This window comes from Vulpes vulpes, chromosome 8 (genome assembly GCF_048418805.1).
Source record: "Vulpes vulpes isolate BD-2025 chromosome 8, VulVul3, whole genome shotgun sequence".
NCBI lineage: Eukaryota > Metazoa > Chordata > Mammalia > Carnivora > Canidae > Vulpes > Vulpes vulpes.
In genome coordinates, this window is record NC_132787.1 from 77,933,505 (window position 1) to 77,951,636 (window position 18,132).

The following is an 18,132-nucleotide window of genomic DNA, read 5'->3' on the forward strand; positions in this document are numbered from 1 at the left end:
CCGTTTCTGGGCAGTGGATTTTGAACTATGCTATCTCAGTTTATGGATGTGCTTGAGGAATGGAGATTTTTTCTGTTTAACTACATTTTCTGGTTTAGATTTTTTAAAAAAAGCTTATGCCTATGGGTTCTGAAAATACAGTACAGATGATGTCTTTAACCAAAACAAAATAAATCTGCACAAGACTAGGATGTTCTGTTATGAAAAGTCATATTCTCCATGTCCAAAAGGGACAGGCTGGGATGTTTCTTTCAGCTGAAGATAAGGAAAAGGGGATGTCAAGAACACATACTCTTAAAAGTTGGGATTGTTTATATTTAAAAAAATAACTGGACAGTCTTTAAACATATTTTAATCTAGAAGACTGCTAACAACATCAAGAAATAAGAATCACTGCTTCATAGGACTTAAAAAAACCAAACCAAACAAAACCAAAGAATCTCCAACAGAGAAAAGGTTCCCCTGTCTGGTTTCCTTTTAAAATACAGGGAATAGGGCAGCCCTGGCGGCGCAGCGGTTTAGTGCTGCCTGCAGCCCACGCCATGATCCTGGAGACTGGAGACCCGGGATCGAGTCCCACGTCAGGGTCCCTGAATGGAGCCTGCTTCTCCCTCTGCCTGTGTCTCTGCCTCTCTCTCTCTCTCTCTGTGTGTGTGTCTCTCATGAATAAATAAAATCTTTAAAAAAATAAAAAATAAATAAATAAAAATAAAATACAGGGAATACGTGGACAAAGCCCAGACCTAAGGACCCAAGTAATGTTTATGTTGCCTATTTAAAATGATCCAATATCTACATTTCAGAAGTGAGTATATTTTTTGGAAGTGCAATACTTGGTTTCCTGCCCTTTCTGCGTGTTGTTCACACTAGAAGAGACTTAAAGCTAGCACTTTTCTTCCTAAATTCTGGAATTGCAAGGTTTTGTATGCTATCTTAGTAATAAGGATAAATTCTACCTGTGGCTCAATTAAGGGCTTTTGACCTTTTTGGTTTGTTTCAAACTGCACACCCTCTCAGAAGGTATATACTCCCTCTCAGTAAGTAACACAATTTACAGACAGCAGTGTCAGTAGAACACTGCTATCCTTTATATTCTTGTAGATAAATTTTAGCTATTCTTTCAGATACAATGCTCAGTTTACAGAGGCGTGATCAGGTTTTAGGACAAAACATGCCTGGAGCCAGAAAGTCTGAAAACAACGCATGGCATGAATAAAAAGCACCTACATTCAAATTCTTTAAAAGATAAATTAAAAGCAAGTTAGCTAAGGTATGAGGGGCTGTCCTACATTTTCTATTTACTGCAAGAAAGAGCTTTCAAAAAGTTATTAAAAGAGACTCTTCGCGACATTTTAGTCTTAGCCTTACTCTAAGTGAAGAAACTGAGGTCCAAGGTCTCAGAGTCATAGGGAAATCTTTATTACCGAATGAATAATGTTTCATTTTTTTTCATGATTTCTTTTGGAAAATTCCTAACTCCCACTCATAAATTTCAACTATTTAGGATTCTGATTCTTTAAACTTCCTATGGTACAGGTCATTTCATCTCTAACTAGGTCTCACGCTTACTATTCTTGCACTTCCCGTTATAACACTTTACTTCCCTTTCCTGAGTGTGTAATGAATCTTCTGTTACTTAAAATGAATCTACATTTAATAAATGTAATGATTAACAAATACAGAAATGTATGTACACTATAATCAATGACTTCCTTGCTGTCTCTTAACATAGCAAGAAAGCAGCTCTTGCTCTTGCTTCAGGCCTTGTGTATTTTCTTTTCTCTGCTCATGAAATTCTTTTCTCCAGATAACCATATACTTCACTCACTTCATATGGTTTAATGTCACTTTATAAGAAACATCTTCCCTAACCACTCTATGTAAAATAGCAATTCTCTCCTCTCCTCATTCTTTCTCCTGACACATTTTTTTTCTTATTATATAGAATATAAGTTCCACCAGGTGGGGGAAAAAAAAAAAGTTCCACGAGTGCAGAGACTGTAACTGCTGTATCCCCAAGTGCCTAAGGGCAGGGCCTGACAAAACAAGCACTCAATAAATATTTGTTAAAAGTGGGACGCCTGGGTGGCTCAGTTTGAGCCCCTGCCTTCAGCCCAGGGCGTGATCCTGGAGTGCTGAGATCAAGTCCCAGTCCAACATCGGGCTCCCTGCAAGGAGCCTGCTTCTCTCTCTGCCTATGTCTCTGCCTCTCTAGGTCTCTCATGAATAAATAAAATCTTTTAAAAATAAACAAATAATAAATATTTGTTAAAAGAATGAATGTTTAAAATGTATATCTGATAAAGAATAATAAAGAAACATACCAGAACTATAATGGCTGTTAAAATGACAACATTACTCAGGTTTGTTTCCCCTTTCTCCAATTTTGTAAAGGAATTTGGTATTTTCAGATTATCTAAACAACTGTTTTGGCTATACCAAATTACTGAAGGGTTTTAGGTAGTATATATTTCAAAATGACTTTTAAAGTATTTTTCATCTGCAGTCATTTTTAGACAGCTAGTATGAGATAAATACTTCTCAATTCTCTAAGATATTATAATAATTGCTCTCTCATCTGAACACACCTACAGTTCCTGTATTGATTTGGTAGCACACATGCATCTAAGCTTAGATCACTGAAGCAGCACTATGAAAGGAACTAAGAGAACTAACAGTGTAATCTGATTTAAGCAGATTTTAGAGTCATTCAGGTTCTCAACATGATCAATTAACTATGTACTAATTCTAAACAGCACAAGTTTAAGATGCTACAAGAGAAAAATAATTTAAGATTATTTAATCTTGAAAAAAAGCCATAATTTGAAGACATTCAGGTTCTCCTCTAGAAAGGAGGACATATGACACTTTTAACATATTTTAAAAATGTAATATACTTGATAACTCTAAGGATGAGTTTAAAGGTTATACTAATTTTATTAGAGAATTTGTCAGATTGTTACCTATTTTCCCCAATAGATAATTTTATAAAAGGCATTTACAGTACCCTATGTTAGCTCAAAAAACTTTATAAATAACTTATAATTATCAAATGTATAGTATGGTGTTAGAACCTAACCTACATCTAACAATGAAAAACTCTATAGGAAAATTTCACAGTTTAACCTGAAGTGCTAAGTCTTTATTTCTCTTGCAGTGGGAGCAGAATCCAACAGAACAGGAGAAAAGTGATGAAGAGAAATTCATGTTTCAGGGATTTGAGTGTAGATAAAGACTGAACTTGGTAAGAATCTTTTTGGTGATATAACCTTTCTTCCCACACCTAACTCAGAGTGTCCTGTGTACATCCCATTCCACTCCACTTCCTACTGCTTTCAACTACATATAGTTCTCTTTCTTCTGCCAGAGTACTGATCAGACATGCAGTTTTATGGCTCTTCTTGTACTCTACTGTGGCTGAAGGATACAGGACCTTCAGGTCAAGCTTCTTCTGCTACCACTCACCTAAATGACCAAATGTAAATAGTCTTCTTCCCAAATCAAAGCAGATGACTTAGAGCAAGTCATATTTGTCATTGTCAAAAAAGAGCTAAAGAAATTAATAAATATTTTTAAAAGGTTGTCCAAAAATGATAGATATTTTGGATATTTAATACCTAAAGTGTAAGAAAATGTGTTGTAAAATATGCCATGCAAAATGAATACAAATTTAAAAAACATATCTACTTCTATCAAATGAAGATAATCTATTTATCTTTTCATCTTACTCCACACATTTGAGTACAAGATTTTACTGTCAGATTTACATATATTAGTAACTAAAATTTACTTGGTACTTTGTGTCAGGTATTACATTTTATTATCTTTAATTTTTATATTAACTCTTTGAGGTATTACATTTTATTATCTTTAATTTTTATATTAACTCTTTGAGGGCTTATGATTGTCTCAATAATGAGAAAACAAAGACTAAAGGTGAAATAATCTCCTCAGGGACACACAGCTAAGTAAATGGTGAAACTGGTCTTTGGACTCCAAAATACATGTATTATTACAGGTATTACATTTTATTATCTTTAATTTTACATGTTTAAACACTGATACTATGCTGTTTGCTACACATCTCTACAAGTAGATTAAGTCTTACTGAAACTGAAAACCACAACTTTTCTTCTTTTTCACACATCTCCACCTCAAATGTTCCTTCATTTTACCTAGTTGCTCAAGCTAGCCTTCACAGATTAGATTCCTGCTGTTCCTTTTCTCCTATATCCTTACCTATCTTATCTCTTAAACCATTTAGAATCCATCTACTTTCTATAGGCTCTGTTTCAATTACGGTTAGGCTTCAACTACCTCACAAGCTGAAGCCCAAGAGTTCTCTATGAAGGTACCTTCTAATGACGGAGTCTGTATCCAAGCAGAATATAGCAGATTAAAATGGAAAAATAATAGACTCAAATTCCAAAAGTAAGGCTTAATGCAAGCAACACTTAACGTTATTAAATTCCAACACCTGCGACAATCTAATTAAAATTCTTGTAACTGAATTTTTCTACATCCTTTTCTACCTTTTTTTTTTTCTACCTTTCCATTTTATCCTTCTTCCTAGACACTAGCTAACACCCTGCTTAGTGGTGCTTCTGTAGCAAAATCCTTCACTCTTAAATACGTTTATTTGCCTGCTTACCTGAATGACTTTGAAAACTGTTACCAATATAAACCACTCACTTACTGTATACTAATCTTATGTTCCTTTTACCTTCCAAAGAACATACAACATGAGAAAGTGGCAGGCAGCTCTACAAGGATTTTATAAAATTTGAGCTCATTAGCAAACTATACAATAATAATAGCACTGTTTTATAGTTTTACAATGTTTTCTATTTTTAAAATGTTTTCTTTTTTGAAGATTTTATTTATTGGGGCGCCTGGATGGCTCAGGTGGTTAAGAATCTGCCTTTGGCTAGAGTCAGGATCCACCCACTACCACCACCCCCGTCCTTGGATGGAGCTCTGAGTTAGGTTCCTTGCTCAGCAGGGAGTCTGCTTCTCCCTCTGACACTCCTCCCACTTGTGCTCTCTCACTCTTTCTCAAATAAATAAATAAATAAAATCTTTAAAAATTTTTGAGAAAGAACAAGCATGAGTGAGGTGGGGAGGGGCAAAGGGAGAGGGAGAAGCAGATTCCCCACTGAGCAGGGAGCCTGATCTGGGACTCAATCCCAGGACCCAGGGATCACGACCTGAGCGAAAGGCAGACACTTAACTGACTGAGCTACCCAGGTGCCCAAAAGTGCTTTCATATACATTACTTCATTCTTCAGTCATGAGGTAAGCTTTATAGGTACTATTCTCAGGTTAGAAAACTAACTCAGAGACATTGTCATTTTGCCTAGGTCACAAGGCTATTATTATGCAAAAGAGCCAGGACCAAATTCTAGACAGAGACTCTGCATTCATAGTTCTTTCCACTATTTATCACTACCTGTATTTTAAAAAAATGTTCTGATATATAATAAGAATTATCTTTATAAATAATATTTCACTTTTTCCTTTCAACCATTACTTTAGCTATATACTTAATTATAAAGGAAGGAGAAAGCAGGACCTAACTATATTAAAATGACAGCAAAATTGAACTTCATTCAGAATTTCTACATAAAAACCAATAATCCAAAGAAGATTACAAATAAATATTTTTCTTATTAGAATCAAAAATGGCAAAAATCCATAGCAATTAAGTTATTAATCTTTAACAAAAATTTTAATCACATTGTATCTGGTTAATAGCCCAGAAAACAAAGATAACACACAGAAATAAGCTGTAAAAAGCAGGCACAGAAAGGACATGCTTTCATTTAGAACAGCATGCTTCAATTAAATTTGCAGGCAATCTAAGAAGAATATAAAACTGATGTAATAGAACTTACCTACTTTGCAATTAAATTAAATACACATTTATAGACAGTCTGCTCTCCTTTTTTGGTCAGAACAAGCCAACAACAGCAAGTAGCCAGAAATTACAATTAATATAAAAGAACAATTCAAGAGGAAATGGATTTGCTAGACTCATTATGTACTCAGTCTTAGCTTTGAGAAATGAGTGATTATTTGCAATGAGGTCGGCAAGACAGGAAATTGAGTTAAAATTTATCAATCTTTTAAATGGCTTTTCTAAGTACTTTTTTTTTTAAAGGGGAAATTCTCTTTAGTATTTTATACCTCTTTATAATGACATTTATTTCTATTGTTGACCATGAATCTTCAGAGCTCACAGAAATAAAATGAATTTTCAGAATAGCTGGATTCACTAGTCCAAATTATCCTAGTTCTCATATTAAGAGGAAAGTCAGAGAGTATAAATAATGAAAAGCCAAATAAGAGATCTAGGAAGAAATTAACTTAGAAGGCGACCAACTGTGTAGCTTATTCTTACCTTGGTTGTTTTTTTCACGGGTTGACATTTTTGCTGGTTGAGACAAAAATGACATATCTTACAATAAAAACTGAGCATTTTCTTAAATGACTATAATAAATGCACTTCTCTTTGATTATTATGAATAAAGTACACTGTACGGAAATAAGCCAATATTCTTAACAATTAGCAAAAATTAAACTGATATAGAAAAAGAAGATAAATATTTTTTCAAAAGAATTTTTAACTTACCTTGGTTGATGATGACATCTTTATGCCTACAAAAAAAATTTCAAAGGCATTTATAATTTTACTTGGCTTATCATAAGAATCACCTAATCATTTCTTTAGGCTTATCTAAAGAAATTATAAAAGCTTCAGTGTCTAAGCCATACCCCAGATAAATCTTTAGAAGTGAAATTCAGACATTAGTATTTTTAAAAGTTTGTCACTGGTCTCAACTATTAATATATACTGTTTAATAAAACAGTAATTAGGGCAGCCTGGGTGGCTCAGCGGTTTAGTGCCTGCCTTCAGCCCAGGGCCTGATCTTGGAGACCCAGGATCGAATCCCACGTCAGGCTCCCTGCATGGAGCCTGCTTCTCCCTCTGCCTGTGTCTCTGCCTCTCTCTCTCTCTCTCATGGAGCCTGCTTCTCCCTCTGCCTGTGTCTCTGCCTCTCCCTCTCTCTCTCTCTCTCTCTCTCTCTGTCTCTCATGAGTAAATAAATAAAATCTTTAAAAAAAAAAAAAATAAATAAAAAGTAATTATTCCATAAGACTGTCTAAGCAGTGAAAGTATAGAAAGAACCTACAAAAAAAAAAATAATCAAAACTTATGATTAGTATAATTTATTTTTTGAGTGGAGAATATTATCACAGAAGGATAGCTTTCTTTCTTTTTTTGAACACTTAAATACTCTTAGAAGAAAAAAATTATAACAGATTTTTAAAAATGATTTGAAATAGGTACATAATTGTACATGCAAGCATTAGAGTCACAAAATTACTAATTTTCAGATATAACTGAGAAAGTGTAATACTTACTTGTCTGCATTTTTTATAACTTTTGATATTAATTTTGATGTTGAAACCGCTCTCAATAATTTATTACGACTCTCATCTGAATTTTCCCATGAATTATGCGATTTTTCAGCTGTTGGTGTTCGTTTTATGCTGAAAGAAACATATTAATTTCTTAGAGAAAAATTCTATGAGTAGCAAGGACATGTAATTGACAGCTTAAATAGAACATAAAAGCAGCAATTAACATTTCCTTTAAGCTAATCCAGAAAAGAGAAGGAAGGATTAGTTGAAAGGTTCCGCCTGGATGAGTGAAGGAGTTAAACAAGGCAATGACCAAGTCTGTTTATAATTTTCACTATTAGAAGATTCACTAGAACAAATATTACTTGATTAAAAAGTAAATCTGTACTTTTTGTTAAGAGAAAATTCATGCTTACATTTCTGAGTAAAATATTTCACATAATTTGTGAAACCGCATGAGTCTGTGGGAAAAAAACGTATTTTTTCATAGTCATTACAAAGCTGTTTTCATCTTTAATATTCCTGTGTAATCAAATGACACTTTCTAAGTAAAACATAGGATTAAAGGTAAAACTCCTATGACATTCTTTAAAGACAATTTTTACCCATGATCAGAAATAAACATGACTTACTTAACATAAGAATGTTATATTATATCAACACTTATTCCATATATTTTTGAATGAAATTCTTTATTTAGAAATGATTTTTAGGCTGCGTTGCTAACTATCCTACCACTCATCCAGTCTCCAATACTTCTTGCAACAGTATATCCAAAGAGCAATTTAGAATGGCAAAGCACATTTCCAGGAGACCTTAAGAAGCTGAAAAAAAGATCTGGGACAAGGATACCAAGTCAAATCAGAACCTTAAAGAGACTGATTATAAAAAAGCCACCTTTAACCACACACAACCCAAAGTTATATAACATTAATAAAATATATCCAAGAAAAACTCCACATGAGACCAGACAAAAAAATTACAAACCATTTAGATAGCATAAGAATCTGCATGAGACACAGGCGAAGCATTTTTTAAAAGTTAAACATGCATCAATCAAATGAAGAGTGTTGTTTTCCCAAATTTCTATTCAGGATTTGAGGCAGAATATTAAATTGATCAAATAAAAACATATTATAAGTCTTTGAGGAATGGTTATCATGTATTTTACTAAATCCTAGCTAGTTCTGGGAATGGTTTAATATATTCCTAAGATTTCCAAGCAGAAGTATGATGAATAAGAGTTATCTATACCTAATCATAAAGATTGAATTCCCATTTTTAAAGTAGGCAAATTTCCTTAAGTTGGTCTAAAAATCTGATTACAAGGCAGGTAATAGCACTGAACTCCCAGCATGCAGGTTTAGATTCCCAATTTAGGTTCACACACATTGTTAGAATGTTTCTCCCTTCTCCCCCTCTCATAACTTTAAAATATTAATTATTACAGACACAGAGAGAAGCCCTCAAGCAAGCCTTTAGCATAGAAAAGACCAGGTGAAATGGATTTCTCTACTCAAGCAAGAACTTATCCTCCCAAAACCCAAAACTGAAACTGAGATGCAGTCACAATGAAGAGCCATTTGCGGAGAAGGGCCCTTGCAAGTTTAAGGTTGTAATGATGCCAAAATAGGAGGATAATTACATATGGCACTTTTCTGTGCATGGTTATAAATTTATGCACAGTTTATATAGATTTTTGTAATTGTACTATAAAAATATTGTTTGGTTATTAAGGCCTTCCGTTTATCAAATTGTTTGTAACTTAGGTTTTCTCTTTTCCAGTTTCAACTGAGAAATTTTGACCTTAAATCTTCTTTCTCCAAAGTGCTAAAATAAAGATTTTACAACAAAGAAGACTGGGGGTGAGGGGCCACCAGGCTTTTCTCTTGGAATCCATGGATAGCTAACTTTTCTCAAGTTGTAGAATTTTAGGTATCATTACAACCATTCCCTAGCTCTGTACTCAGGGACAGTTAAAACCTTTTGGTGGGAGTAGAATTCTTGCTTTCTTGAGTTTGTCTGTGTATTTGGAGAGGCTGTGAAGAGGGCTGGGGAGAAGGTGATGCTCGAATTTGTGGACTTTGATCATTAGAATGAGAGTCCTCTTTTTTTTCCCTCTGTCCTTGTGGTTTTTCTTTCTTTTTTTCTGTACCACTGTAAAATAAAGTATAACATGGAACAACACATATTTAAACAAACAAAAGATATTTCAAACGATGGAAAAAGTGATTACTATAGATTTCAAAATCCTAAATCATACAGCTAATACAATTTACACCGCTTTCAATTAATGATAATATTTCTGTGAAAATTCTGGAAGCTATTAAAATCTTCAGGGAAGAATTTATATGAATTCTAAGGCAATATATCACCTATGAAGATTGCCCTTTGGGACCAAAATAGCCCAATGCATTTTGCCATCTTGGCAGATTTGGGGGAACAATGGCATCTCTCTTAACTGACCTCAACTTACCCAAATCAGAGCATCAGCGACACTTCCCTTTACACATAAAACTCAAGTAGATTATTCTGATTCCCATTTCTTCTATGTTTTTCTCCTCTTGCTGGTTGAGTTTTAAATCTATCAGGAATTATAGATATCCCTCCACTGATACAGAACCTGCTTATGCCACTTGTATTGATTATTTTAATTACATAAATTAAATACAAATAAAACAGACAAAATACACATAGAAAAGAAAAACTAATTTCCATGACAACTAAGTTGAGTGCTCTGGAAAGACCCCTAAAATAAAGTTACTTAAAAAAAAAAAATTGCTATTAAATTTTATATAGGTGAGACAGTTATAAAAAGTTGAGGAAAATAATAAGAGATGGGTTTTTTGCAAAGCGAGAGTTTTACATTTCTTACTGTCTTAAAATTGAAACTAACAATTATAAAAAATAACATGGGTATATTTTATGCAAGACAGTCAAAAAATCTAATCAAAAAAATCTAATCAACACACACAAACAGAGAAGCTTGGCCTTTCATAAAAAAAAATAAAAACAAAAAACAAAACAAAACAAAACAAAACAAAACAAAAAAACCTGATAAATCTATGTGAATATATTTAGAGTTAAACTAAGATATTTATATATAAATTCTTAGGATTCTGCACTTTTGATTCTTAATTAATGAAGCCCTTGCATTCTCAATCATTGGATAAAAGTCCTTTTATGGCACATTTTGGGCAATATTACAAACCAGGTAGAACCAAAATCTGAATTCCATGGTTGAAAAGGCAGAAAACCATGAACTGTCTTCAATTCTTAGAGTTACAATTTGACTATGAGATGCATGATCTACAAGGAAGTGTGTTCAAGAACATTTTAAACAAATATACATAGTAAATACAATTTATTACAGAGTAATAGTAAAAATAAAAATTTTTAATTAATTTAAGAGGGACACCTGGGTGGCTCAGTGGTTGAGTGTCTGCCTTCAACTCAGAGCATGATCCTAGGATTCAGGATCAAGTCCCACATCAGGCTCCTTGTAAGGGAGTCTGCTTCTCCCTCTGCCTATGTCTCTGCCTCTCTCTCTCTGTGTCTCTCATAAATAAATAAATAAAACCTTAAAAATAAAAACAATTTAAGAGTGTATGCATGTGGGGGGGAGGGGGCAGAGGGAAAGAATCTCAAGCACACTCCCTGCTGAGCTGGAGCCCCACAAGAGGCTCAATCCAACATCCCATGAGATCATGACCTGAGCTGAAACCAAGAGTCAAGTGCTTAACCCACTGAGCCACCAAGTGGCCCTAAAATATAATCTTTAAAATGACATTTTATCTGATTGAGTTCTGATACTTTGGACTTCAGACCAAAGGGGGCTACCCCAATTTTCTATTTATTGTTCAGTTCTTTAAAATATGTGCTGAGAAATACAGTTCTACCTCAGAAATATCAGACTTTGAAATTCAAAACTGAGTTAGAAGAAAATAAAATAAAAAAAAACTGAGTTAGAAATTCTTTCTTGTTGGTCTTCATATGATCCTGAATGTACAGACCACCAGTCTTGGGGGGGGGGGGGGGGGGGGGAGTAAAACCTAAAAGAGAATTTCCTCCTGGGTATTTAAAAGCAAAATACAGGGATGTCTGGGTGGCTCAGCAGTTGAGTGTCTGCTTTTGGCTCAAGGAATGATCCCAAGGTACAGGGATAGAGTCCCACATCGGGCTCCCTACAGGGAGCCTGCTTCTCTGTCTCTCTGTATATGTCTCTCATGAGTAAATAAACAAAATTAAAAAAAAAAAAAAAAGGCAAAATATAGAGCCTCTGTATCATGAAGTAACAAAGTCAGCTGGTCTTTTTTTTTTTTTTTTTTTAAGATTTTATTTATTTATTCATGAGAGACAGAGAGAGAGGGAGAGAGAGAGAGAGGCAGAGACACAGACAGAGGATAAGCAGGCTCCATGCAGGGAGCCTGATGTGGGACTCAATCCCAGGTCTCCAGGATCACTCTCTGGGCCGAAGACAGGTGCCAAACCACTGAGCCACCCAGGGATCCCCAAGTCAGCTGGTCTTAAGATTACTTACTATTGTGCACAATACTGATCACTGTACAGGACTATAGTTACATAAGAAAATGGGCTGAATCCAAACTATTACTAAATACAAGGAAATTTATTAAAAATGTTTAAAAATTTTTCCACAATGTATTTGTTTTCTTATAATTTGTCCTTTTCTCCTAATGTGAAGCATAGGCAATACATTTTGGCATGTTCTGGAGAACAAAGTCTGCATTCTACCTATAATGGCAATGCCTTCAAATATTGAATTCTAAGAGGGGATTTTAAAAGGTCTAATGATCAGGGCACCTGGCTGTTCAGTCAGTGTAGATACAACTCTGGACGTCGGAGTTAAGTTCAAGCCCCATGTTGGGTGTAGAGATAACTTAAAAATAAAAGTTCTTAAAAAAAAAAAAAAACAAAAGGCCTAAAGATGTTGTCATTTCTTCACTATTCCTGTAGCCAAATGTCCGGTTAACATTTATAAATCCAGGGGATCCCTGGGTGGCTCAGCAGTTTAGCACCTGCCTTTGGTCCAGGGCGTGATCCTAGAGTCCCGGGATCGAGTCCCGCATCAGGCTCCTGCATGGAGCCTGCTTTTCTCTCTGCCTCTCTCTGTGTCTCTCATGAATAAATAAATAAAATCTTAAAAAAAATTATAAATCCACACTAATGAATAATTCAGTCACTGGCATTAGTTTATTAAGGCAACCATTTTCTATCAGTACATTTTAAATATTTTTCCATTACTTAAGATTTTTCCTCAGTTATTCTTTGAAGAAAACAGTTGTAAGATTATGTAGTTGATCTCTTATGGTCTCTCCAAACTCTATAAGGGATAATTTGCTAAGAATTACACAGAAGTGGAAAAAGTCTGTAAGCAATTTTACCTAAACAACAGATTAATTTATTGATGAAAAGAACATATAGAATGTAAATGTGTAGTTTATTGAAACTGTTTTTCTGCTATATTTCTACTGCTCACCTACCTGCCATCCTCTAACACACACACACCACAGTACTATAATATTTAAATTACGCCTTAATTTTATAGTCATGGTTAAAGAATAAAAGTTATGTGTTCAGCTTCCTCCTAATATATATACTGAAGATTCTATTTTTCCTTTAAAAACTGCTGAATCAAAGGCACTGCTCGCTATAGAAAATTTGCTTATGTAATTAAATATAATAATGCTTATCTGGCCAACAAATGCTTGTTAAAAAGAAACAAAAAATCAGGAAATGAAAATTCTTTCTTTAGTTAGAACAAAAGGCTTCCTCACGCAACTCCATAGATACCATGAATGTAAACCAGGTGATTATAGGCTGGGTGTCTATATTCAAAGCTAAAAGATTCAAAGGACATAATCACTTTAATTCCAAGAGCTCTATTTCATATTTTTTTAAAAAATAGAATGGATTATTACTTTCAGACAATTTTGCAATGTTAGCTTTCCTTTCCCTTATAAATGGGTACCTTTTAGCAGCAGATGAAAGAGTTTCTTTTCTTGCAATTGCGACAGAGCTGGTGTGGCTTGGCTTTCTGTTTGCACCACTCCCGTTGGTTATACAGGACATAGAAATAGCTTCTCGAAGGCCTGGCTGGCCTAAAAGTGGTTAAGAAAAAATTTTACATCAAACTTCAAAATACTCTTCAAAGATTGGTAGTTTAAAAAATTAAGACCATCACAGTTTAGAACTAAGTAAGCAAACTGCCTGTTCTCTGGTATGCAGCATACTATATTGTTGTCTCTAAACTTAATCTCATCAAAACAGACCTATAAAAAGGACATGCTAAATTACTACACTGCAGCTAGACTTACTTTCTAGCTAAATGGTTTGCCCTCTACACAGAGCGGCTTTAAAACATATGGTTCAAAGTAAATCACAAATCTCTACATCACTGATTTTCAGAAATCACTCAGGTTCTACTGAAATCAAATTATTTAGATATCCTAGAACCATAAATGTTAAATCTTAAAATGTTATTCCATATAAATAAAGCATAAGGGTATAAACCAACCTCTGCTTTCTTAATTTACATAGAAGGATTGGAATAATTATGTGATAGGTTATAGTGGTGTGGTTAGGAAGATTCAAAGTTATAAGATAAAACAGGTTTATCTAATAAGGGGCCAGTTCATTTAAAAATTTGAGAATAGAGGGATCCCTGGGTGGCGCAGCAGTTTGGTGCCTGCCTTTGGCCCAGGGTGCGATCCTGGAGACCCGGGATCAAATCCCATGTCGGGCTCCCGGTGCATGGAGCCTGCTTCTCCCTCTGCCTGTGTCTCTGCCTCTCTCTCTCTATCATAAATAAATAAAAATTAAAAAAAAATTGAGAATAGAAAATAGATTTAAATTTCTGGACTCTGTTTTTTCACATACACACAAAATCTAATTTGGCCAGTATGATGTTTGTTTGCTTGCTTGCTTCTCAAACGTACAGAGAACAAAAACCTTTTATGTATAGAGCCTAAAACATCTGGCACCCTGGACTGTTCCATATATGATGGTATGACACTGCATTTTTGACAAGAACAAGCTGCTGGGGGCCACTTGTATCATAATCATCTATAGTGTTTTCTTAATATAGAAATTCCTAGACCTGACCGCAGACCAAATAATTCAGAAGGAAGATGGAGACCTATTTCACTTTCTGAAATTTCTTAGGAAAATTTTCACTTATAATAATGTACAGCATCCTTCAATTATGCTAACATCACTAGTCATCAGATCTGTTGCTAGTCTGCCAAACAGGTGACTTCTAATTGTACTGACAGCTTTTATTTTTATTATTGTGGTAAAATACTTATAACAAAATTTAGCATTTTAAGCATTTAAAAAGGTGTAGTTCAATGGTATTTAGGATAGTCACAATGTTGTATAATCATATCTGATTACCGAACATTTTGATCACTCCAAACAGAAATCCTGTACTCACTGGTCACTCCTGATTCCCTCTTCCCCCCAGACCATGTCAACCATTAGTTTGCATTATCTCTGTTTATCTGCCTATTCTGAATATTTCATATACATGGAATCATACAATATGTGCTCTTTTGTGTCTGGCTTATTTTACTTAGCACAGTGTTTTTGAGATTCAACCATGAGGCAGCATGTATGCATACTTTACTATTACTTTTTATAGCTGAGTAATATTCCATTGTATGAATATACCACATCTTGTTTATCCATTTATCTGTTAAGGGACATCTGGATTGTTTCAATCTTTAGGCAGTATGAACTGTGCTGCCATAAACATCTACACGCAAGTTTTCATTTGAACATCTGTTTCAATTCTTTTGGGTATGTAATTAAGGAGAAGAACTGCTGGGTCACGAGGGTATTTTGTTTAACTTAATAAGGAACCATTAGCACAGCTGCTGCACCATTTACAATCCCACCAGCAATGTATAAAGGATTCTTACTTTACCACATCCTTGCCAACACTTGTTATTTTCATTTTCTTAAAAAAAAAAAAAAAGATTTATTTATTTTAGGGAGGGGAGAGGCAGAGAGAAAAGGAGAGGGAGAGAATCTCAAGCACAGTCCCTATTGAGCATGATGTGGGGCTCAATCTCACTACTCTGAGATCACAACCTGAGTCAAAATCAAGAGTAAGATGCTTAATGACTGAGCCACCCAAATGCCCCACATTTTTTTAAATGATAGCTATCTCAGTTAATATACGTACTATTTCACTGTGGTTCTGATATGCATCATCCTAATGAGAATCTTACTGAGTTTGTTGGCCATTTGTATATTTTCTTTAGAGAATTATCCATTCAAGTCCTTTGCCCAGTTTTTAATAGGACAATATGATGTAAATTGTTCATAATGCTCTCTTACAATTCTTTTATTTCTAAAAGGTGCCCACTTTCATTTCTGATTTTTTTTTCATTTATGATTTTAGCAATTTAAATCTTCCTTCTTTTTCATTCTAAGTTTGTCAGGTTTGTTGATCTTTTAAAAAACCAACTTTTACGGCATCTGGGTGGCTCGGGTCATGATCTCTACATCCTGAGATGGAGTCCCCTGTAGGGCTCCCTGCTCAGCAAGGAACCTGCTTCTCCCTCTCCCCACTACTTGTGTTTGTTCTCTCTCAAATAAATAAATAAAATTTAAAAAAAAGAAAAGAAAAGAAGAACTATCTTTTGGTTGCATTGTTCTGTTGTTTTTCTATTTTCTACTTCGTTTTTTTAATCCATTTTTTTAAAGATTTTATTTATTTATTCATCAGAGGGGGAGGGGCAGGTAGAGACACAGGCAGAGGGAGAAGCAAGCTCTATGCAGGGAGCCTGATGTGGGACTCGATCCCGGGACTCCAGGATCAAGCCCTGGGCCAAAGGCAGGCACTAAACTGCTGAGCTACCCAGGGATCCCCTCTATTCTCTACTCGTTTATCTCTAATCTTTATTATTTCTTTCCCTTTGCTAGCAATGGGTTTAGTATTTGAGATCTTTTTTAACATAGGCACTGACAGATACAGATTTTCCTCTGGGCACTGCTTTTGCTACATCAACACCTGATTTTGAAATATAATTTTTTAAATTTTTTGTTACATACCAAAAAAACCCCTATTAACTACAAACAAACAAACATATAGTCTGCAATCCACTTTCTATGCCTTTCAAGGTCCCAAACCTCATCTCAAAAGGAGATCAATCACACCCACTGGGTATGGTGGTACTATAGCTGTATACCTATTACATTATAGCTCTTACATCAAAGACAAAAACCAAAAAAATTCAAGTGTTGTAAAAGATGTGAAGAAACTGGAATCCCTGTGTACTTCTGGTAGGAATGCACCTCAGCCTTCTGCAATCTGGCTATCATCTAACCACTTCACAGACATTTTTCTTGTCAAGATGGTGATCTCGGTTCTTTGTCACTAAATTCAATGGATACTTTCCAGTCTGTATCTTGCTCAACTTTCCATCAGCACTGAATACTGCTGATCATTCAGGCAAGAATGGTATTCAGGCAAGGGAAATAAATGTCCTTAAGTTCTTTTTCTTTTCTTTAAAGATTTTTTATTTATTTATTCATGAGAGGCAGAGAGAGAAACAGGCTCCCTGTGAGGAGCTGTAGGCAGCACTCAATTCCAGGGCCCCAGGACTACAACCTGAGCCAAAGGCAGACGCTCAACCACTGAGCCACCCAGGCGTCCCTGTCCTTAGTTTCTAGAACAGTGCCTTTGCCTGAATTTCTTCTTAGCTCTCTGATCATTCCTTCTCATTCTTACTTGCTGAATCTTCTTTTCCTGTTTAGATCTTCCCCCATCCCAAAGATTTATTTATTTGAGGGAGAGAGCACACATGTGCATACACAGGCATGCTCTAACAGGGAGAGGAGCAGGGGGAGAGGGAGAGAATCTCTAAACTGACTCCCTGATGAAAGAAAATGTTTACAAAAGAGTAAAAGGCAGATACTGGCATCAAGGAGTTCATAATCTTGCAAGAGAATCATACTGGCAATAAAAATATGTGGTAAGTACAGTAATAGTGATATGCACAGAATATCATAGAAGTACAATGACACATAATTCTATAAAGGTAACTAGGAACACAGAGCTCAAGAAAGATTTCCTGAAGAAATGCAGAACAAAGTGTTAAGCCAGGTAAAATTTGATGATAGGATACTTAGATCTTATTCTAGTATGTGTAAAGAAACAGAATGTAATAGCAAAGTGGAGTGTGTATGTGTACATGGAAGGGAGGAGGTGGACAAAAAGCTCTTTGTAAGGTGAGAATGTGGAAGAAGAGGGAACAGAGTTCACATGGGAGAGGTAAAGAGCCACTCAGATCTTGGAGACTATCTATAGAGGATAGAGACCACTAAAAGGTTTTGAGGGGGGGAGGTGTTACATTTACATTTTAGAGCAAACCCTCTAGTGGCTACCTGAAGAGCAGATTTCAGGGCAGTGGTCCAGACTTAAGATGATAGGGACCTGAAATAAGAGCCGGTAGTAGGAATGCAGAAGAGGAGTCAGTTTTAAGAAATGTTTAAGACTTAAAGAAGAGAATAATGAGCTCAATTTGGGGAAATTTTACATTTATGAATTCTGAAGGACATACACACAAGCAGAACAATCTAGTATGTAGACAGACAATTCTGAAGTGAAGTCCAGATCCAAGAACAATTGGGGAACTGGCACTAGTAAGTGGCTGTTAAAATCATGTCGGTAGAGGAGTA

At 35.1% G+C, this 18,132-nt stretch overlaps 1 protein-coding gene across 9 annotated transcripts in view; it reads right to left on the reverse strand.

Annotated features, from left to right (window-relative positions):
- EML4 (EMAP like 4) overlaps positions 1-18,132 on the reverse strand; it is a 159,374-nt gene that overhangs the window by 65,201 nt on the left and 76,041 nt on the right. Inside the window, exons 3-7 of one of the 9 annotated variants that reach the window (XM_025994298.2) lie at positions 13,415-13,544; positions 9,409-9,582; positions 7,426-7,554; positions 6,632-6,657; positions 6,401-6,433 (exon numbers count right to left, since the gene is read on the reverse strand). In XM_025994298.2, the coding sequence (XP_025850083.1) occupies positions 6,401-6,433; positions 6,632-6,657; positions 7,426-7,554; positions 9,409-9,582; positions 13,415-13,544 (492 nt within the window). Of the gene's footprint in view, positions 1-6,400; positions 6,458-6,631; positions 6,658-7,421; positions 7,555-7,841; positions 8,994-9,408; positions 9,583-13,414; positions 13,545-18,132 lie in introns of those variants that run through there. The other 8 variants (XM_025994299.2, XM_072767215.1, XM_025994300.2 and 5 more) reach the window with 8 other exon arrangements.